At 44.5% G+C, this 22,874-nt stretch overlaps 1 protein-coding gene across 7 annotated transcripts in view; it reads right to left on the reverse strand.

The window, feature by feature from the left end:
- Nucleotides 1-22,874, reverse strand: part of ubr3 (ubiquitin protein ligase E3 component n-recognin 3) — a 439,870-nt gene that overhangs the window by 294,018 nt on the left and 122,978 nt on the right. For all 7 annotated transcript variants that reach the window (XM_070875678.1, XM_070875676.1, XM_070875681.1 and 4 more), the window contains 3 exons: nt 21,759-21,855; nt 7,957-8,098; nt 6,115-6,219 (listed from right to left, as the gene is read on the reverse strand). In XM_070875678.1, the coding sequence (XP_070731779.1) occupies nt 6,115-6,219; nt 7,957-8,098; nt 21,759-21,855 (344 nt within the window). The remainder of the gene's footprint in view (nt 1-6,114; nt 6,220-7,956; nt 8,099-21,758; nt 21,856-22,874) is intronic.

A 22,874-nucleotide genomic window follows, 5' to 3' on the forward strand; every position in this document is an offset into this window, starting at 1 on the left:
CTCTTGGACTAGTTTCGATTGCCTGGAAGAGTCGGAGAGGAATTTTCCCATATTTTTTTCCCCTAAATTGGCCTGGGTTTTAATCTGGTTTTTGCCTCTCCCAGGAGATCACATGGCTCTGGTTGGGGTGGAGTGTAGAATGTTTCAATGTAAGGGGTGTTGCAGTTGTGTGGGGTGGACTGGTTGGGCTGGGTGCTCTTTGCCTTTCCGCCATTGTTCATAGGTTTCTATGTAACCTTCAGGGCTGCTGACTAAGGGCCGTGCGGCTTTGTCGGCCGGCACGGACACAATAGATCGAAATGGCCTCCTTCTGTGCTGTAAATGTCTATGTTTCTAACAGAAATTTCGTAAGCTGAAACAGAATTTGCTATGCCAAAAACAGAACTTTTAGTTTATTGAATCTATAGAGCTTCTTATATCCAAACTGAAGTTATTTTTACTTCAGGTAATCGACCATTGCAAACTTTTTCACTTCATGTTTACGCATATTCTACTTTTAATATTTGCAAATATTTTGTGTTTCCTATCACCATTTAGTTGGAAATAAAAAGGTACTCACTGCCTTCGTCTGTAAATCATTTGTCTTTGTTGTAATGTCCATCATTTCAAAGAAACATTGGTTGTATAATTCAATATTATGTTAAATCCAGTAAGCAGATTATTGCAAGTAGAATGGACTAGATTTTACACTTTTGGGCATATTGTCCAGAAATGGGCGTTATTTCCGGCATGGGCAGTAAAAATGGGTTTTCAGATCGTCAGCTTCTCGCCCATTCTCAAAGCACCTCGTCTCCATTTTTGAAATTGGGCGTTAACGCTATCACCCATTTCACATCGCTCGCAGTAAGTCTCGCTGATGATCTGCCGTAAAATGTTGCCGTCCTTAGCAATGGCATTGCAACGCTCGATTCCCGCAATTCAGGAGGTCAAGGGTCATCATGGCATGGGCAGAAGAGGAGACAGAGAGGGGGAGCTGAGAGGGACTGAAGGCGTGTGTGGGTATGGTGTGACTGCTTTGGGAGGAAGGAGGGAGAGTTTAGAGCAAATAGGGAAACAAAAATTCGCTGTTACCAGCCAGATATTTGCCCGAATTTGGCCTATAATGGAGGGAGAGGAGGAGGCATCACAACACGCTGTGGAGACTGACGCTGGAGAGAGCAATGAGGTGGGAGAGGAGCACATTGTAGGGCGCAAAAGAGCAAGGAAGTTCTCGGACGAGGCAAATGCCTCCCTCCTGCAGGAGGTCGAGTTACGCTGGGGTGATTTGACACAGGGAGGACTTGGGAAGCCCACCCCAAAGACCTACCAGAAGATATGGACCGAGATAGCAGAGGTGATCTCATCGGCGACCAACGAGGTGCATGAGGGCAACCAATCCCGCAAATGATGGAACGACCTCGTGGGATCTGCAAGAGTATTACATTTATTTACATGTACTTATGTATTTATATAATTTGATTTGTAACAGTCATAAGTGACTATCAGCAGATGTGAGGTCTTCCACTTTTACCGGGAATGTTTTACTCAAAGCCTGTGGTCACGGTGACGTCTTTAGGTAAAGAATGATAATTACCATGATTACATCTGTCGGTTATGTGTTGTATCAGTCTCTGTGACAGTACCTAGCAATGATATAACGCAATGATCTCATGCCATGTCGTCCTGTCACCTTTTACAGAAGAAGCTCTCTACGATGAAGTCCGTGCAGAGGCGAACAGGTGGGGGGCCACCAGTCACATCACTGACATAGAGGAGCGGGTGGTCGCACTCGTGGAGAAACACACCCGGACAGCCATGGAAGCATCTGCAGACCCTGAAGTGATGCTACATGAGTAAAGTTTACACCATTGCCTGATGTAAAGTCAATAGGTGCCTCACCCACTCATATCCGAACAATCATATATGATAGATGATTTCTAAAATTGTCCTAGAAATAATGCTGGCATAATGAAAATCATTGCAATGCAATGTGTTGATGGTCATGAAATGTGATGTCTGTGATGGTTTTGATAGCGGTGGTGCTTTTGTCGTGCATATGCTGTGTGTAGCGCTGGACTCACTTTGTGACCCTAGCACACCCTTCTCGTCTAATAACCTCAGTTGTGCTTTGCAGCTCAGCCAGCAGCGCGGCCCCAGGCAAAATCACAGAGGCCAGAAGGTGGGGGCGCGGGGTGCGACTTTCCGGATGATCCTACATCTGGTGCTGAGGAGCTCCGATTCTCGCCCGTCAATCCGCTGGGTCTGTTCTCTGCGAGTGAGAGCGCGCCCGTCAATCCGCTGGGTCTGTTCTCTACGGGTGAGAGCGCAGACTTCGAGGAACCTACATCGCCATTCCATCCCAAGGCCATCTGGTGGTCCTCCAGTCATTCCTGCCTCCACTCTGGAGGTACCGGCCCCAAACACCTCGCCACAGGGCACTCCATTTGTCCCCAGGATGGCGCTGACCCTGCGGAGGTTTCGTGGACGCGGCAGGTCTAGTCCACGAGCGCCACATTAGAGCGGAGAGATGGTACGGTTGTCCCGGAGGACTGCAGACATTGGTGACCAGCTCATCGAAGCACTGGGGGGCATATCCCGACAGCTGGCCACCGTGACAGAGTACGTTCCGCGGATGGTGGAGGCCCTGGATAGCCAGGAACACTGCTGGCACGGGCCTCCCAGTGGTCCCAGAGAGCGGCACTCCACCCCTAGGTTCCACACCACCACTGTAAACGACAGATGAGACGAAGGATCAAGATCCTGCTTCTGCATCAAAGCATGTTGCTCCCTCGGCACCCCCTGCTCCCATACCCATGCAACCACCGCTTCTGTCTTCATCCCCCCCAATGAGGCACCGCCTGAGGAGCTCCTCGGCCAGGCACCATGGAACGAGGAGTGGAAGGGGTCAGAGGTGTGGAGAAGAAAAGGGGGGGGGGGGGGGGCGGGGAAGGAAAGTGAGGTGCATGTCCACAGATGGTTGTGTTATATCTCCATTTGGGTGTATGCAACTTGTTATAATGTATGGGGGGATAGGATCACCCTCCTGCTTTGCATTTTTATTCTGTGTTGCTTGACATGTTGAACATTTGATTGATGTCAATGGTGGAAAAAGTGGGGTGTGGGCAGGGGTTGGGTGTTTTTGCCTGTGATACTTATGATTTCAGACCAATGTTGGAATAAAAGTTTTTTTTATTGAACATAACCTTGTTGCGATTTGTCTCAGATAGCTGAACTGTTAGACACTGGCGATTCTTTAACATGAAAAAGTGTTAAATAAAACCTAACTTCAATCAATCAATGTAAACTTTAACTGGCACCAAGGTGATAGGCACCATTGATGTCTGAGCTGCACATCCAGCAGTGTGTCAGCATTGTCACTCACAGCAACGTTCTTTCAGGCAAATCGTTCAAATATCAGCTCCTCACGCAAGAGTCTTGCAGCTATATAGCCACCACGGGTTCTTTCCTGCGGTCTGGAGGGGGTCATGGGCATGGTTGCATAGCCAGCCTGATTGTCAGCATCCAGCCCCTCGTCGTCCTCTTCCTCTCTCTCCTGAGGTGAAGCATCAGTCCCTTCTGGCAATTCTTGGCCCCTCCTGATAGCCAGGTTATGCAGCATGGAGCACACGACCACAAATTGACCTATTTGCTCAGGGTTGTATTGTAGCTCCCCTCCAGAGTGGTCCAGACATCTGAAGCGCTTCTTAAGCACAGTTATCGTTTTGTGGACTACATTGCGTGTGTCTCGGAGGCTTTGGTTGCATCACTTCGCAGCCTCGGTGTAACGCAGGGGGGTCATCAGCCAGGTAGCTAGGCCATAACAGTTATCACCAAGCATCCAGCATTGTCCTTGTGGCTGACTCTTAAAAGATGTCAAGAGACAGCGCTCTCACGCAGGATGCAAGCCTCATCGAAGCTGCCCGGACATTTGGCATTCACTGCCATTATGATCTGGTTGCGGTCGACAACTAGTTGGACCTTCAGGGAGTGAAATCCTTTTCTGTTACGAGAAAGCTCCGAGTCCTGAGAAGGTGGCTGCATGGCGATATGAGTGCAATGTATTGCTTCCTGCACCCTGGGGAACTTAGCAATGCGGTAAAATGCTCTAGCCCTGTCAGTCTGAGCCCCCATAGTCATGGGGAAGCTGATAAAGTCGATCCTTCGCGCATACGTGCCTCCGTGACCTGTCTAATGCAGCGATGGGTGGCATGGTGAGACAGAGGGAAAATCTCGACCGCGGAGGCCCGAAAGGAACCAGACGCATAGAAAGACAGTGCCGCGGTGGCCTTGACCTCGACCGATACTGATGTCAAGCTGCATATGTGGCCTGATGAGCTCACATATTTCATTGATCACCACCTTGTGGAAGCGCAGTCTCCAAAGGCAGGTGTGGTCGGACACATCGAGGTAAGACCTCTTTTCCCTGTACGTGTGGGGTGTGTATGGTCTAGCCCTCCTCCTCATTCTTGCACGTCTTAAATTGGGGACATAATGATGTGCATCACACATTGAGCCATCTGCACACATCAGCATCTGCATATTAATCGATGCTGGCTGAGAAATGGCTGGCCTCATTGCAGTGAAAGTATAATATCGATTGATCAGAAGCAATAATTTCCTCATTAAAATACACCTAGAGTAAACCCCCAATAGTCCAGAGTCTGAAAATATGTCTGTTGAGACGGTCACTTCACTGGAAAACAACACCAGAGCCAATCGAAACTCCCCCGAAGTTGAAGCAACCTTTTGAATGAAGCGACCTGTGATTTTAAAAATGGCAGCCACACCGCTGGCTTTAGTTCAGAACAGTTCCACTTTTTCTGGGCGTTTTTTTGGACGATGAGAGAGGTGGTGAAAATGACGGTGGGTGATCTCCTGGGCGTTAGTTTTGCCAAATGTGCTCTTCACGACAAAAAAAAATGGGCAGGCGGTATTACTGAATCTCGGCGTTAATTCCGTGCAGAAAGTAATGCTGGGCGATATTATGGGCGTTGATTTTGCCCATTCCAAAACAAGTGGGCGGGCAGTATTTTTTTTTCCTGGCGTTACGCACATGGGGAAAGTAACGCTCGGCGATAAGTTTCCAAAAAATGCCCGTCAGTTTCCATTTTGTGGCTAAATGGGCGATATATGGGCATTATACATCATTTAAGCGGTAAAGTGGACGTTAAGTGGCCGTTAAGCATGTAAAAAAACGTGGAAAATCTAGCCTAATATGTTTTGTTCCTGGGGATGCACTTCTGTGAGAGCAGTGTACAAAAACCGACAGATTCCAGATGAGAGGGGATAAGGCCCACTCAAAGGAACTGCTGTGTAGAGAAAATTTGTAACTATACCAACAAATTAGACATACCACATTTCAAGTTTAACCAACATTTTTCAAAGCCGTTATGAACTCAATACCTGTATTCATGATTACTGTGCAACTGGATTAAATTGCTTAGCTATGGATGGCACAATAGGCAACAGGAACACAAGAGTGTCAGGACATAGGTTCATGTCTATTATCCTCTAAATCACTGAATTATTCATCTTAGCTGCATAGAAGTACTGGGAGGAGGCCAGGCATTTCTTCAAATGAAGAATAGGAAGGAGGTGACTTATATATCTTCTGGAAGTTTCAGAATGCCATTGGCCACAGCTTGGGAGCTGATTTTCAGCTCTGCCAGGAAATTCTGTGTGACATGAGGAAATTTCAGGATGAGGAAATTAAATAATAAAATAAACTGGGGAAAGTCTTAAGGCAAAAAATAACTCTAGCTACGGTTTTAATATTTGCATTGCATACACTCCAAGGTAAACTTAATAAACTGTTCCTGAGCATTAATGGAGGAAGTTTACAATCCTATCAATTTATAGTCATGGCCATATGTTTATTTAAGGCATCACGACTGTATGGGACAGGCTAGATTGGACCTGCTGGTCTTTTCCTACCAGCCATTTTTGTATGTTCATATATTTCAGCACCAAAGCCAGAAAGCTGTTGTTTCTACTTGTTGACGTGTGTCTACTCAAAAGATAAGGATTTTCAGAAGTATTTATAATGGACAAATTATATTTTATCTATTCTGATATGTTTAGTATTGCATGAGGCTTATCTGAAACTAGTTTATTTTGTACAGGCATTTCACCCACCTCTTCCTCAACTGTTTCTTCTGGTAAGTTGTCTAGACCCAGCTCGATCAAGTATAATACCATACATAGTATATGTTCAGACATATTCTGGTGATCCATCGACATCTACAAAAATAAACCACAATCCTAAAACTAACATTTCCTCCTTTTCAATGTATAATTAATTTAGTCAGAGCCAGAAACACTAAAATATCAGAAAGATTGGTGAAGATCTCTCCATTATAGAGAACATTGTGTGCTAACCACTTTGGTTATTCCATACTTACTGCACACAGAGAAAACGTGCCCATTTAACATATTCAATGAGATACTTGTTTATGAGATTAAAATAAAACACGGATAAATCAATGAGATTCAAACTGGAAGGCAATTCACAACTTAATGTTTAAAGTAGCCAAAAAATAGGGGTAAAGACTCCAACATCATAAAAAATAACTACTCATGCATTCACCAAAGCAGATGTATGTAGAAATTGAGAGAATTTTAATTACTTTGCACCATTTTGGTAAAACCAGTCCATTTTTTGCAATATCTGAACTGCAAAAAAATTCATTCATAATTTATCATTATAGTGTAGCCTGACAATGTTGATCAGAATTAGAAACTGTGGGCTCAAGTTTCGGCCTGAGTTGCTCCTATTTTTTTTGAAGCAACTACTTTAGAATGGAGCATCTTAGAAATTGCAATTCTCGGCATTTAGTTTGCTCCAGTTCTAGTTAGTTAGAATAGTTTCATTTTAGAACAGATTTTTTTCCAAAAGGGGGCGTGTCCAGCCACTTACACGTGTTTTGCAAGTTTAGACAGCAAAAACTTACTCCAAACTAACTTAGACTGGAGTAAGTGTAGATTGTTGTACGTTCAGAAAAACCTTGCCTACACTTATAAATCAGGCATAGAGAACGAGAGATGGGGGTTGGGAGGGGAGGGGAGGAAGAGAAGGAAGTTTACAAACATTAAACACTTCACTTTTACAAATAAAGAGCCATCATCAATAATAAATGATAAATAAATCAACCAATAAAATCCCAAAAAAAAGAAAAATTAAAATAATTTTTAAAAAATCAATCAATAAAAAATTAAGTTTCTACTCACCTACTGCAGCACTGGGAGCCCTCCAACAGCATGGAGATGGGCCACCCCACCTTCAGTGTCTCTCTCTCTCTCTCTCTCAGAGAGAGGTGGGAGGCGGGGGGGGGGGCAGCGAGAGGAGAGAAGAGATGGGGGAAGGGGGCAGGGGGAGAAAGAGGAGGGGGAAGGGCTGAACAGGAGGGGGAGGGAGGGAGTTGAACGGGAGGGAGGGAGGGAGGGGGGGGGAGCTGAACGGGAGGGAAGCCAGAGTCCCAATCTTCAATGCCTGGTGAGCCCATTCGGCCAGGGCTAGGGACAGCGTTCTTCGGGCACCTCCCACTCAGCCTGCACAGATTCGGGCTGCGAGGAGCTACTGCACATGCGGGCACACTCTAGCACACATGTGCAGAGGTCACAGCACTGTTTTCAGCGCCGGGACCTGGCTCCGCCCCCAACCCCTTGTGCTGTGCCACACCAAGGCCGAAGACGTCCTGAGGAGCTCGCAGAATCACAAGGTAAGTTTTCGGCGCCCTTTTTATTCTAGAAAGTCGGTGCATCTTATGGAGGTGCGCCGTTTTTACAGAGGACGGAAACTTGGGCCCTGTTCTTCGGACTGGACAGACATCGATTGGATAGGACAAGATTTGTAGAGTCAATATAAGTATGAAATTTATATGCAGTTTATAATGATTACCGTATGTCCTGATGAAGTTTAATACTATTAACGTGTCTAGTTAGAATTCAATACAATATACTTGTGTGTCAATGCTTTACCTTGTACAGAAGAGTAAACAGCACAATGTGCAAAGTTTTACAATGCAATATTCGCATTAGACCTTTGTAACTGGGATTTAAAGGTGCTCTCTCCCGATATGGTGGCCATGGGTTACCACAGAATTTTCCAGTCTGCTTTAGGCTGTCGAAAGGAGTAGAAAATGAAATCATAACATTACTAAATAGAAAATAGACATAACTCACTGGAACCTATACCTAGACAAGAGTATAAAAGCATATTTGACTTTGTTTTTAATTCTGTCACCAATAAAGGAACAGAAATACTTAATTAACATACCAGCACATGCCTATTAGAAATGTGAAGGACATTGAATACAGAATTGTGTTTTTACCTGTCTTGAATTGCCTTTTTTGCCTCAGGGGAGTGACCGTTCAATTTACAATTAAATTGTTCCAGTGTGAAAACTATGTAATATTTAGTCGAAGTGACAGGCTATATATCAAAAATCTCAACAGCTTAATTCAGTACTGGTAAAGTAACATTACAAAAAATATTTGAGTGGCATTTGCTAGCAAAAATTCTCATTATTACCCTTTAGAGAGCACCTGAATCTTTCATTGTTCCTTGTTACGGTCAAATGCACTTTCCAGGTTGTTTTTAAAAAGGTTAGCTATTTGGGCTTTAAGGCAAAGTAAGCTTAAATTGGAAAATAAATACTAAGAAACTACCAGTGCAAGTTGTCCATGTGCCTTTTAAATTAACATTTATACAGTATTAAAAGGGCTGTCCCAATTGTAACCTAACAAAGGAACATCTTGGGGGGGGGTGGGGGGGAAGAAATTTAAACAAGTGTGCAATAAGCTCACTATGTGGTGGTGAAATCCATCAGAACTCAGTGGGTTATTGATGACCTGTTATTTGAAGGAACCAAAACATTCAAATCTGCTTTGTGCCAAGAGGCACGTGACTAAACCCACATGACTTGGCCTAGATTCCCTGAAGAAATACACTTTTTCTCTTAAGGGAAGCACCAGTCACTAGCGCAAGACAAAAAAGTAGCACCTGCAGACACACACTATCTGTACAATATGTTCATCTACAGCGCAGTTTCTTTATGCAGCCAGTTCTTGGTTCATCTTGCTGCCTTGAGAGTTTCAACATTGTTGTGCCCCTTTTTCCAAGCATGAATCTGGCACTACTTTGACTAATTCAGCAGTGCGATGGCCCGTGCTTGATTGAGTTTTCCTTCCCAAATGGGTATACTACTTGGTCTGCCTTTGGAACTGCAACGAGAGAGGCAGCAGCATGGAAGACAGCAGAGAACTTCACAGCCTGCTAGAAAAGTGCGAAGTAGTGCAGGGTGGAGGTGGCGTTACACTACGAAGGTGGGCAGGAACTGAATTTCCTACCTCAACATTAGAGGAACAGTGCGTTAGGTGACTCCGATACTCGAGGAAGGCAGTAACCGAGAGCTGCAACCTACTAAACTAAGAGTTGCAGTCCAGCACCAGGACATCCTGGCGCTGCATGTGGCCAAGAGCGTCACTGTGGCTCTGATCTTTTATGCACTGGGCTCCTTTCAACATCCAGCAAGTGACATCAGTAACATCTCTCAGTTTCCTGTGTATACTGCAATCAAGGAGGTCACAATTACACTTTTTACAAGGTGACAAGAATTGATCATCTTCATAATGGAGGATGCCAAGCAAGTAGAGAGAGCTTTGCAGAAGTGGCTAGATTTCCTCAGGTGCAGTGGGTTATTAACTACATCCACATGGCCCTGCATGCTCCCACACAAAACCAAGCCCTCGAATACAAGAAAAGGATATCCTTCTTAAATGTGCAACTTGTCTACAACCCTAGACAACAAATTATGCAGGTCAGTGCCCAGTATCCTGGCATTACTTATGATGCCTTCGTCCTGCACCAGTCCTCAATATCCCCTCTCTTCCACACAGACCATCAGGTTAACATAGAAAATAGGTGCAGGAGTAGGCCATTCGGCCCTTCGAGCCTGCACCACTATTCAATATCATCATGGCTGATCATTCATTTCAGTACCCCTTTCCTGCTTTCTCTCCATACCCCTTGATCCCTATAGCCGTAAGGGCCATATCGAACTCCCTCTTGAATATATCCAATGAACTGGCATCAACAACTCTCTGCAGTAGGGAATTCCACAGGTTAACAACTCTCTGAGTGAAGAAGTTTTTCCTCATCTCAGTCCTAAATGGCTAACCCCTTATCCTTAGACTGTGTCCCCTGGTTCTGGACTTCCCCAACATCGGAAACATTCTTCTTCCATCTAACCTGTCCCGTCCCGTCAGAATTTTATATGTTTCTAGGAGATCCCCTCTTATCCTTCTAAACTCCAGTGAGTACAGGCCTAGTCGATCCAGTCTCTCCTCATATGTCAGTCCCGACATCCCGGGAATCAGTCTGGTGAACCTTCGCTGCACTCCCTCAATAGCAAGAACGTCCTTCCTCAGATTAGGAGACCAAAACTGAACACAGTATTCCAGGTGAGGCCTCACCAAGGCCCTGTACAACTGCAGTAAGACCTCCCTGCTCCTATACTCAATTCCCCTAGTTATGAAGGCCAACATACCATTTGTCTTCTTCACCACCTGCTGTACCTGCATGCCAACTGATGTACCATGACACCCAGGTCTCATTGCACCTCCCCTTTTCCTAATCTGTCATCATTCAGATAATATTCTGCCGTCGTGTTTTTGCCCCCAAAGTGGATATCCTCACATTTATCCACATTATATTGCATCTGCCATGCATTTGCCCACTCACCTAACCTGTCTAAGTCACCCTGCAGCCTCTTAGCCTCTCACAGCTCACACCGCCATTCAGCTTAGTGTCATCTGCAAACTTGGGAGATATTACACTCAATTCCACTTGCTGGCAGCTTGTGAATAAGGGCCGTCTCCTGAACACCTGGTTCACAACTCCAGTCAAGAACACGGGCACAGATGCACAGTATACATACAATGAGACACACGCTTGATCCAGGGTTCTCAGAACAGACCATCAACCTCAAGCAAAGGTTCCAAAGCCTAAACAGATCTGGAGGAGTGCTTCAATATAGATGAGAGCGAGTGTTAAAAGATAGTGTGTGCTGCATGGTGCAAAACTTCGTGTGCAAAGGAGGCAGGTATTGGAGTCGCAAAAGCATGAGGTCGTCCAGGTACAGGAAGGGAGGTGTTGGGGGGGAAAAAAAAAAATCAGGAAGCGGAGGCTGCATAGGAAGAACAATGACCAGCAGTGCTGCCAGAGCCCTCAGGCAGAAACTTGTTGATCAGATGCTCAAATATTCCCTTCCCTCCACAATACACCAACAGTCCCTCCATTCACCTGGCCCAATTCAACTTCATGGGTTCTAGTCCATCCAACTTCTAGTCCTTACATAGCTAAAAAATATGACCAACAGCAATCTGGCAAAAAAAGTTTACTACACTCTTCAGTTGACAGTTGCTTAGACTGAACATAGAAAACTATAAATCACCCTCGAGCAAAGCTTGAGTGCCTGTCTTCTGTGCTTGTTTGCTTGTTATGGGGAGCGGGTAGGGAAGTGGACATGAGTCCATGATCAGATCAGCCATGATTGTGTTAAATGACGGAGCAGGCTCGACAGACCGTGTTCCTATTTCTTATGTCCTAAGTGCTCCAATGGGTAGGATCCCCAGTGATTACAAGGGAAGTGGAAAACTGCTATACCTCCATTGAGGATTCCTTAGATAGGCATGGTGGACGGACTAGGGTAGATCTGGCTGTAGAGGGTCCAGCTGCGGGCTGTCGTCAGAGCAAACAGCCATAGTTTGCTGTCTGGCACCAACAAGAGTACAAGTTGGAAGTGTGGCAGGGGAGCAGGCTTGCTGTCCTCAGAGAGAAGACAGCATGTACCTCTCCCATGGTACAAATGCCAATCTCACGAGGCTGAGACTCAGCAGTCCCACTGCTCTGCGCAAGAGCATATCCAGGAACAATGCGACTTTCTCAAATCCCCTATCCATGCTGACTTCGTGCTTTGAAAGCCAGAGGATATGCTGTACCCCATAGCCATGATGGTAACAGTCAGAACTTCCACTGAAGCAGTCACCAGAGCCTCCAATATGGTGAGCTTGAAAATAAAATGGGAAACCCGACCCTAACCTACCCTCTAATGCGCCCACTTCCAGTTTTAACAGAGGCGGGTTTGGGGTGTGGGCAACTAACTTGCTCTCTGGAGGTAGTCCCATTTCAATGAGGCTGCGTGCCCCCACCCCTCCCGCGCCCCCACCAGGCTAGCTGTTAAGACTCCCCGCAATCACCCCACCCGCCCGGCCACCGATGTCCTCCATCGACCCATGATTTGTACTTGATAAATCTTCTAGAATTTTTTAAGGATGTAACTAATAGAATTGACAAGGGGGAGCCAGTGGATGTGGTGTATTTAGACTTTCAAAAGGCTTTTGAAAAGGTCCCACACAAGAGATTAGTGTGCAAAATTAAAGCACATGGTATTGGGGGTAATATACTGACGTGGATAGAGAACTGGTTGGCAGACAGGAAGCAAAGAGTAGGAATGAATGGGTCCTTTTCAGAGTGGCAGGCAGTGACTAGTGGGGTACCGCAAGGTTCAGTGCTGGGATCCCAGTTATTAATATACATTAATGATTTAGACAAAGGAATTGAGTGTAATATCTCCAAGTTTGCAAATGACACTAAGCTGGGTGGCAGTGTGAGCTGTGAGGAGGATGCCAAGAGGCTGCAGGGTGACTTGGACAGGTTAGGTGAGTGGGCAAATACATGGCAGATGCGATATAATGTAGATAAATGCGAGGTTATCCACTTTGGTGGTAAAAACAGGAAGGCAGATTTCTGAATGGCGACAGATTAGGAAAAGGGGGGTGCAACGAGACCTGTATGTCATGGTACATCAGTCATTGAAAGTTGGCATACAGGTACAGCAGGCGGTGAAGGCGGCAAATGGCATGTTGGCCTTCATAGCTAGGGGATTTGAGTATAGGAGCAGGGAGGTCTTACTGCAGTTGTACAGGGCCTTGGTGAGGCCACACCTTGAATATTGTGTACAGTTTTGGTCTCCGAATCTGAGGAAGGACATTTTTGCTATTGAGGGAATGCACCGAAGGTTCACCAGACTGATTCCTGGGATGACAGGACTGACATATGAAGATCGACTTGGCTTATATTCACTGGAATTTAGAAGAATGAGAGGGGATCTCATAGAAACATTTAAAATTCTGACGGGATTGGACAGGTTAGATGCAGGAAGAATGTTCCTGATGTTGGGGAAGTCCAGAACCAGGGGTCACAGTCTAAGGATAAGCGGTAAAGCCATTTAGGACCGAGATGAGGAGAAACTTCTTCACTCAGACTTGTGAGCATGTGGAATTCTCCACCACAGAAAGTTGTTGAGGCCAGTTCATTAGATATATTCAAAAGGGAATTAGATGTAGCCCTTACGGCTAAAGGGATCAAGAGAGAAAGCAGAAATGGGGTACTGAAGTGCATGATCAGCCATGATCATATTGAATGGTGGTGCAGGCTCGAATGGCCTACTCCTCCACCTATTTTCGATGTTTCTAGGATCTGTCCCTCCCTCACTCGGTACTTCAGGCCTACCTGCCAAACAGCCTCAATCTGGCTGGCTGCAACCAGGAAACGGAGTCCAAAATGTTAATCAGGTCCTGCTGTTAATTTCAGCAGAACCTTTCAGAAACTCATATTTACATAGAAACATAGACAGACAGATTTTTCTATGATAAGGGAGTCAAGCGTTATGGGAGCGGGCAGGGAAATGGAATTGAGGCCAGGATCAGATCAGCCATGATCTTATTGAATGGTGAAGCAGGCTCGAGGGGCCAAATGGCCCACTCCTGCTCCTATTTCTTATGTTCTTATGTAGTGATGATAATTATTCAACCAAAATGGATACTTTGGCAGTCATCGTGCTTTGTATTGCAACAGTTAGATTAATGTGAATAAGACGAATTAATGGAGCATACTTTTACAGCTATTCTGAAAGATGGTGGAATTTTCAATACAACTCGCATTAACATAGTGGGCCCAAAATTGCCCCCTTTATTTTTAAAGAGGCGGTTACGGTGCGGAAAGCACTCACCACTTGGTCGGCGCAGAGTTGCCGACAATTGCAATATTGCCCTCATTTATTTTTGGGGCAGTGGACGTTCCTGCCCCGGCAGTGTTCCTGTGCCGTCGACCCCTTACCGACCGGTGGCGATCCCCTTTCCGCCCGTGGGAAATTGTCCCGAAAAAGCAGAGGGGCTGCTGCTCAGTAGCCCCCCCCCCCCCCACACATTTCCCCTGTGAGAAGCTGCCTGTGGCTGCGTGGCGCATCCACCCTTTAAGGGGAGGGCGCACTGCCGCGGCCGCCATTTTATTTTAATTGTCGGCCGACTTCAAGGTCGGCCCGACAATGGCGGCCACGGGTTCGTCCGGGCCATTGACAGGCAGCCTGGCATCCCCTCTTGGGTGCTGGGCCGCCGAAACCATTCCTGGTGGCCCAGTGGATGCCACTAACGTGGCTGCAGAGTTCACAGCGGCCCTCCACTTCAACTGAAAGGGAGGGACATCGCTATGCATCAATGCGACGTGGGATGTCCACGCTACACTGACGTCATCAGTGCGGCGCTGATGACACCGACCGACGTCCGCCCCGCTCCACACCACCTTCTGCCCTGAACACCGCACGGAAGATTTTTTTTTCCCCCCAAAGAGCTCAATTTTGTTCCACTCTCCGCCCCATGGATGGGGGCAGAGAAAAATCTTTTTAAAAAATCTGCCTCCTTTCAGTCGGGGGGCAATTTCGGCCCCAGTGACTTTTACATGCAGGAAGACATGTCAGAGCACTTTACAACAAAGAGGAAGAGGATGCATTGGGCACCAAGGATGGGGAAATGGGAAAAACCACAGAGACTGGAACAAGCAACTGAAGATATGGGCAGGAAATTTCCTCGGAGCTGCTCGCTCTCCGCCACCATAACAGCAGAGCAGGACAGAATTGCTTGATAATAAATTTAGGGATACTTTTTTCCATGGGCAGAAAGTGACAGTAAAGGGGCTAAAGGCAGCGATGGGGTGTGTATAAGTATGGAAATAAGGAATTGTCAGAGACATCTCTTCCAGAACCGGGGGACACAGTCGAAGGATAAGGGGTTAGCCATTTAGGACTGAGATGAGGAGAAACTTCTTCACTCAGAGTTGTTAACCTGTGGAATTCCCTGCCGCAGAGAGTTGTTGATGCCAGTTCATTGGATATATTCAAGAGGGAGTTAGATATGGCCCTTACGGCTAAAGGGATCAAGGGGTGTGGGGAGAAAGCAGGAAAGGGGTACTGAGGTGAATGATCAGCCATGATCTTATTGAATGGTGATGCAAGCTTGAAGGGCCGAATGGCCTACTCCTGCACCTATTTTCTATGTTTCTATGTTTCAAATGACAGAGACTATGGAGGTCTTGAGAGCACATGTGATAAGATTAAAGGGATGGGCATGAGTGTGGTTAATGTCGAGGGTGAGTTTGAGAGTGATAAGCTGGGTTATGAAGTTGGTGGAGTCATGCAAAGGTGAATTAGTGAATATTGAGAACAGCAAGGATGTGGAGATGTTTGGTGCAAAGGCAGAAGCTGAAAAGGAAGGATTTTGTTGCAGAAATTAGCCAGTGCACGATGCTGTAACATAGAAACATAGAAAATAGGTGCAGGAATAGGCCATTCGGCCCTTCGACCCTGCATCATCATTCAATATGATCATGGCTGAACATGCAACTTCAGTATCCCATTCCTGCTTTCGCTCCATACCCCTTGATCCCTTTAGCCATAAGGGCCACATCTAACTCCCTTTTGAATACATCTAACGAACTAGCCTGAACAGCTTTGTGGTAGAGAATTCCACATGTTCACAATTCTCCGAGTGAAGATGTTTCTCCTCATCTCCGTCCTAAATGGCTTACCCTTTATCCTCAGACTGTGACCCCTGGTTCTGGACTTCCCCAACATCGGGAACATTCTTCCTGTCCAATCCTGTCAGAATTTTAAATGTTTCTATGAGATCCCCTCTTATTCTTCTAAATTCCAGTGAATATAAGCCTAGTCTATCCAGTCTTTCTTCATAGGTGAGTCTTGCCATCCCGGGAATCAGTCTGGTGAACCTTCGCTGCACTACCTCAATAGCAAGCATGTCCTTCCTCAGATTAGGAGACCAAAACTGTACACGATATTCAAGGTGTGGCCTCACCAAGGCAGTAAGACCTCCCTGCTCCTATACTCAAATCCTCTCACTATGAAGGCCAACATGCCATTTGCCTTCACTGCCTGCTGTACCTGTATGCCAACTTTCAATGACTGATATACCATGACATACGGGTCTCGTTGCACCTCCCCTTTTCCTAATCTGTCACCATTCAGATAATATTCTGCCTTCCTGTTTTTGCCACCCAAGTGGATAACCTCACATTTATCTACATCATACTGCATTTGCCAGCTCACCTAACCTGTCCAAGTCACCCTGCAGCCTCTTAGCATCCTCCTCACAGCTCACACTGCCACCCAGCTTAATGACATCTGCAAACCTGGAGATATTACATTCAATTCCTTTGTCTAAATCATTAATGTATATTGTAAATAGCTGGGGTCCCAACACTGAACCTTGCGGTACCCCACTAGTCACTGTCTGCCATTATGAAAAGGACCCGTTTATTCCTATTCTTTGCTTCCTGTCTGCCAACCAATTCTCTATCCACGTCAATCCATTACCCCCAATACCATGTGCATTGATTTTGCACACTAATCTCTTGTGTGGGACCTTGTCAAAAGCCATTGGAAAGTCCAAATACACCACATCCACTGGTTCTCCCTTGTCCACTCTACTAGTTACATCCTCAAAAAATTCCAGAAGATTTGTCAAGCATGATTTCCATTTCATAAATCCATGCTGACTTGGAATGATCCTGGCACTGCTTTCCAAATGCGCTGCTATTACGTCTTTAATAATTGATTCCAACATTTTCCCTACTACCGATGTCAGGCTAACCGGTTTATAATTCCATTTTCTATCTTGCTCCTTTTTTTTTTTAAAAAGTGGAGTTACATTAGCTACCCTCCAATCTATAGGAACTGATCCAGAATCTATAGAATGTTGGAAAATGATCACCAATGCATCCACTATTCCTAAGGCCACTTCCTTAAGTATTCTGGGATGCAGACTCTTAGCCCCTGGGGATTTAATCGGCCTTCAGTCCCATCAATTTCCCTAACACAATTTCCTGACTAATAAGGATTTCCTTCAGTTCCTTCTTCTCGCTAGACTCTTAGTCCCCCAGAATTTCCGGAAGGTTATTTGTGTCTTCCTTAGTGAAGACAGAACCAAAATATTTGTTCAATTGGTCTGCCATTTCTTTGCTACCCATTATAAATTCACCTGATTCTGACTGCAAGGGACCTACATTTGTTTTCACTGATCATTTTCTCTTCACATATCTATCGAAGCTTTTGCAGTCAGTTTTTATGTTCCCTGCAAGCTTACTCTCATACTCTATTTTCCTCCTCCGAATTAAACCCTTTGTCCTCCGCTGCTGAATTCTAAATTTCTCCCAGTCCTCAGGTTTGCTGCTTTTTCTGGCCAATTTATATGCCTCTTCCTTGGATTTAATACTATCCCGAATTTCCCTTGTTAGCCACGGTTGAGCCACCTTCCCAGTTTTATTTTTACGCCAAACAAGAATGTAGAATTGTTGAAGTTCATCCATGTGATCTTTAAATGTCTGCCATTGCCTATCCACCGTCAACCCTTTAAATATCATTCACCAGTCTATATTAGCCAATTCACGTCTTATACCATCGAAGTTATCTTTCTTTAAGTTCAGGACCCGAGGCTCTGAATTAACTGCGTCACTCTCCATGTTAAATGAAGAATTGTACCATATTACGGTCGGTCACTCTTCCCTAAGAGGCCTCGCACAACAAGATTGCTAATTAATCCTCTCTCATTACACATCACCCAGTCTAGGATGGCCCGCCCTCCAGTTGGTTCCTCGACATATTGGTCTAGAAAACCATCCCTTATACACTCCAGGAAATCCTCCTCCACCGTGTTGCTACCAGTTTGGTTAGCCCAATCTATATGTAGATTAAAGTCACCCACGATAACTGCTGTACCTTTATTGCACGCATCCCTAATTTCCTGTTTGATGCCGTCCCCAACCTCACTACCACTGTACACAACTCCCACTAGCGTTTTCTGCCCTTTGGCGTTCTGCAGTTCTACCCATACAGATTCAACATCATCCTCCAAGCTAATGTCCTTCCTTACTATGGCGTTAATTTCCTCTTTAACCAGCAACGCTATCCCACCTCCTTTTCCTTTCTGTCTATCCTTCCTGAATATTGAATGCCCCTGGATGTTGAGTTCCCAGGCTTGGTCACCCTGGAGCCATGTCATCATATCCGTTAACAGCTATCTGCACAGTTAATTCATCCACCTTATTACGAATGCCCCTCGCATTGAGACACAGCCTTCAGGCTTGTTTTTTTTAAAAAACACTTTGTCCTTTTAGAATTACGTTGTAATGTGGCCCTTTTTGATTTCTCTGCCCTCCACCTTTGCTCATCTCCTTTCTACCTTTTGCTTCTGCCCCCATTTCACTTCCATCTGTCTCCCTGCATAGATTCCCATCCCCGCCATATTAGTTTAATTCCTCCCCAACAGCACTAGCAAACACTCCCCCTAGGACATTGGTTCCAGTTCTGCCCAGGTGCAGACTGTCTGGTTTGTACTGGTCCCACCTCCCCCAGAACCAGCTCCAATGTCCCAGGAATTTGAATCCCTCCCCCTTGCACCATTCCTCAAGCCACGTATTCTTCTGAGCTATCCTGCGATTCCTGCTCTGACTAGCACGTGGCACTGGTAGCAATCCTGAGATTAGTACCTTTGAGGTCCTACTTTTTGATTTAACTCCTAGATCCCTAAATTCAGCTTGTAGGACCTCATCCCATTTTTTTACCTATATCGTTGGTACCTATATGCACCACGACAACTGGCTGTGTTTCCCGGCCGCTAAACATTGCCTCCTATCCCACCCCCCCTCCCCGTAAGTAGCCAAAGAGTTTTCCATCTGGTACCATGAAAATAGCCATCAACCCCTAGATCAAATGTTTCTGAAGTTCTCAGGAGAAATTTTCCTTGGTATGACCACTGGATTCAGCAGGAATCCTTGCAATTCCAGAAGAGCGAGCATTCAAGTTGCTAAGTCCTAAAAAAAGGCTAGTAGAAATTCGACAACTCCTAAAGCAGTATGGATTCAATGCTTATGAAGAATTTATCCAGCATTGCCTATAGCTTGGACTTTTCTTGACGTGAACAAATTTGGTCTCGCATGCAAATTCATGGTGGTAGCCTCAAGGCCAATGAGCCAATTGCCCAAATATTGTTTCCACTGTCTGAGAAGGACTGGTGCTATGAAAAAGGACTCTGAGTACCATGGATGCAGACATAAGGCCAAATGGAGAAATTCCTGCAATTAATTTCTGCTGCACTGACGATCAATTACTCGTCGACACACTCCAGTAATATCACCATGAGTTTCTTCAGAAAGACCCTTAGGTTCAGAATGTGTCATAAGTCTCCAGTCCTAATGGTACAAAGTGGTACAATCTTGATTTTGTTTTTCTGGCCTAATGATGTCATCGTTGTGATTTGTGAAAGCATTTATTTCTGCATTTTGGGAGAAAGTTTCCTTGTCGGCTGTGGCTCAGTGGGTAGCACACTTGCCTCGGAGTCAGTCGGTTGTGGGTTCAGGGACTTTCGCACATAAATCTCGGCTGACACATTGCAGTGCTGAGGGAGCTCTGCACTGTCGAAAGTGCCGTCTTTCAGATGAGACATTAAACCGAGGCCCCGTCTGCTCTCTCTGGACGTAAAAGATGCCATGGCACTATTTCGAAGAGGAGCAGGGGAGTTATCCCGTGTCCTGGCCATTATCACATTACTGTTTGCGAGAGCTTGCTGTGCGCACATTACAACAGTGACTACACTCCAAAAGTACTTCATTGGCTGTAAAGCGCTTTGAGACATCCGCTGGTCCTGAAAGGCACTATATAAATGCAAGTCCTTCTTTCTTTTCTATGACCACTCTTCAGCTTTCCAGAGAAATAAATGTACCTGCACTTTGAGAAGGCCATGTAAAAGAGCATCACTGCGAAGAGATTGAAAGCTAAATCGCAGCTTAGGGATACAGGAGGCAAAAGTTGCTGGAGCCATTTTCTTAATTTGGATCTCTTCAATTCAGGCATGCTGCTCCTCTGGCATGGAATGAGCTCTGCCGGAACAAAATTGTTCTGGCAAAATGTACACACTCAAATGACAAAACTTGGCTTTTCTCTTTACAGATGTTGATTGACTGACCTGCTGTGTATTTCCAGCATTTTCTGTTTTTACAAAATGCTGTTGTGCTTAAAGTGCCAATGAGTAGCATTATTGAATAGCTGAGCAATGCAAACCAACAGTTTAAATAGTTGATGTGCAATCCTTGATTTAAGAACTATTCCCGAGGTTGACTGTTCAAGAAATGAACAGTATTAAAACTTGTCTCTCAGCTGTTTAAACTGACAGTCACTGATGCATAGTTATTAAAAATACAACGCAGTGACCAAAGATTTACATTTATATCGTGCCTTTCATGACCACCGGACATCCCAAAGCGCTTTACAGTCAATGAAGTAGTTTAGCAATGTCATCATTGTTGTAATATAGGAAACACAGCAGCCAAATTGTGCACAGCAAGCTCCCCACAAACAGCAATGTGATAATGACAAGATAATCTGTTTTAGTGATATTGATTGAGGGATAAATATTAGCCAGGTTACTGGGGAGAAATCACCTGCTCTTCAAAATAGTGCCATAGGATCTTAAGTCTACTTGAGAGAGAGCACCATGTGGGTCTTGGTTTTACATCTCACCTGAAAGACAATGCAGTAGCATCAGTCCAGATTTTTGTGCTCAAGTCTGTGGAGTGGGACTTGAAACCACGACCTTCTGACTCAGGCGAGGATGCTACCCACTGAGCCATGGCGGACAACAGTAAAGCATCACTCTGCTAAAGCACCAGTTTGGGGACTAAATCAAGGCTGATCTGTGAAGCATTTTTTTTTAAGGGTAGAGTCAAGAGTAAAAGGAAAAGCAGTTGATCAAAGAGCTCTTAAAGGTGCTGTGCAGTGCTGCACAGTAGCTCAAATGGCAAAGTGGGCTCTTCTCTTCTATCTTCTCTGGAATATGACTAGCACAACCAATTAGTACTGATCACTCACGACAAGCGATCGGAAAAGTACAGCATTCAATGTAATGCAATTTTACCACTAAAAAACTGGCCCTTGCAACTCCATAATCACTGCCAACAGTAATTACTACAAGCTTATTCTACAATTACAGAATTCAGAGCTGCACAGATTAGGGTGAAGTGCTTTCAGTTCCATCACTAGTAATGGTAGTGATGTGAACAATTTGAGACAATAAATTAAAAGCAACATTACTTCATATTAGCACATGGTACAATTTGTTCTATAATGCATTGGTATAAATATGCTAAATACGCCTTGTAGCAACATCTCTACAGTTTTACAGAAAATATTTCATTACAAAAATGTAAATAGAATTGTTGCAAAACTAGAATTATAAGCTTATTAAAATAGAGTGCATTTAAAACCAAATATATTAAAATTTACAACCAGAAACAAAATACTGCAAACAAAGCACGTTACAATAACTTGCTGCCTCAAAATATTGCAACAGTTTCATACAATACCAAGTATACTTACAATCCCATGTATCTATCCATTGCAGACTGAACATCTCTGCGATATACTGTTCTTAGAATCACCATAATCGGGTCAAACTCTTGATTCCAGACATCAGCTAATCAAAGGATGAAAACAATCAGTACAGATTTGCCAATGCCATTAAAGAAGAGTATATGATTACAATCTTTTACTGAGAAATTGCATTAAACCTAAATTTTTGTTCTTTTAAAGTAAACATTTTTTTTTTAACATTACGTGGCACACCAACAGGGTGCAGAGATGCAACAGTAATAAGGACAGGCGCCTCACCACCATAACTTCCAGTGTTGTTAAGAGCACAGGAATATCTCAGCAAATTGTGCTGGTTATCTAGATATCTGAAATTCTGTTTAATACACCACATGACAATACGGTCAGAGAAAAAATTCTGCGGGGTGCAGCAATGTGATGAAGCTTCGACTGTAGTATTCCATATGACCTTTTCAGTTTCTACAGAAAAGAGCAGCTGTTGTGGCAATGTATTTCTTGCGTAAACATGGAATAAACCAAAGTATATTAACCAAAAACCGCACAGAATATTCCTCTGTTGAATTGATTGCTCCCTTTATACAAATTTCCACTAAGCAAACTCAATGCGATGGACCCAGGGAGAAGAAAATGAAGGAAAAAAATGGTTAAACAAATGTTTCCTTTAAATTGACCTTCCCATTAAGCAGATGTGCTACTGACAATTTTAATAAATACAGAAGAATAGGCTAACCAGAGAGGAGACTGTGATGAGACACAAAAATACTAGTGTATAACTTAGTCACTTGTATTTTTGATGCAATGCATTCATACTGTAAAATAATCATACATTGGCATAAACTTTTTTTTTTAAAAAGCAAAACTTACCCAATGCCATGCAATACACAGAGAGCCAAGTTCACCAAAAACAAGTCATTTCTCAAAAACATTTTATCCTATAAACTGTGAATAACTGATTAGAATGTCAATAATTTGATGCACATTTTATTTAATGAAAAACAGAAAAAGTTAGCACAACTAACTCCCCAAGTGCCATTAAATAAATACTTATTATTCCTTTATTAGCCGAGGCATAGAATACAAGAGCAGGGAGGGTATGCTTGAACT

This window comes from Pristiophorus japonicus, chromosome 3 (genome assembly GCF_044704955.1).
Source record: "Pristiophorus japonicus isolate sPriJap1 chromosome 3, sPriJap1.hap1, whole genome shotgun sequence".
Lineage (NCBI taxonomy): Eukaryota > Metazoa > Chordata > Chondrichthyes > Pristiophoridae > Pristiophorus > Pristiophorus japonicus.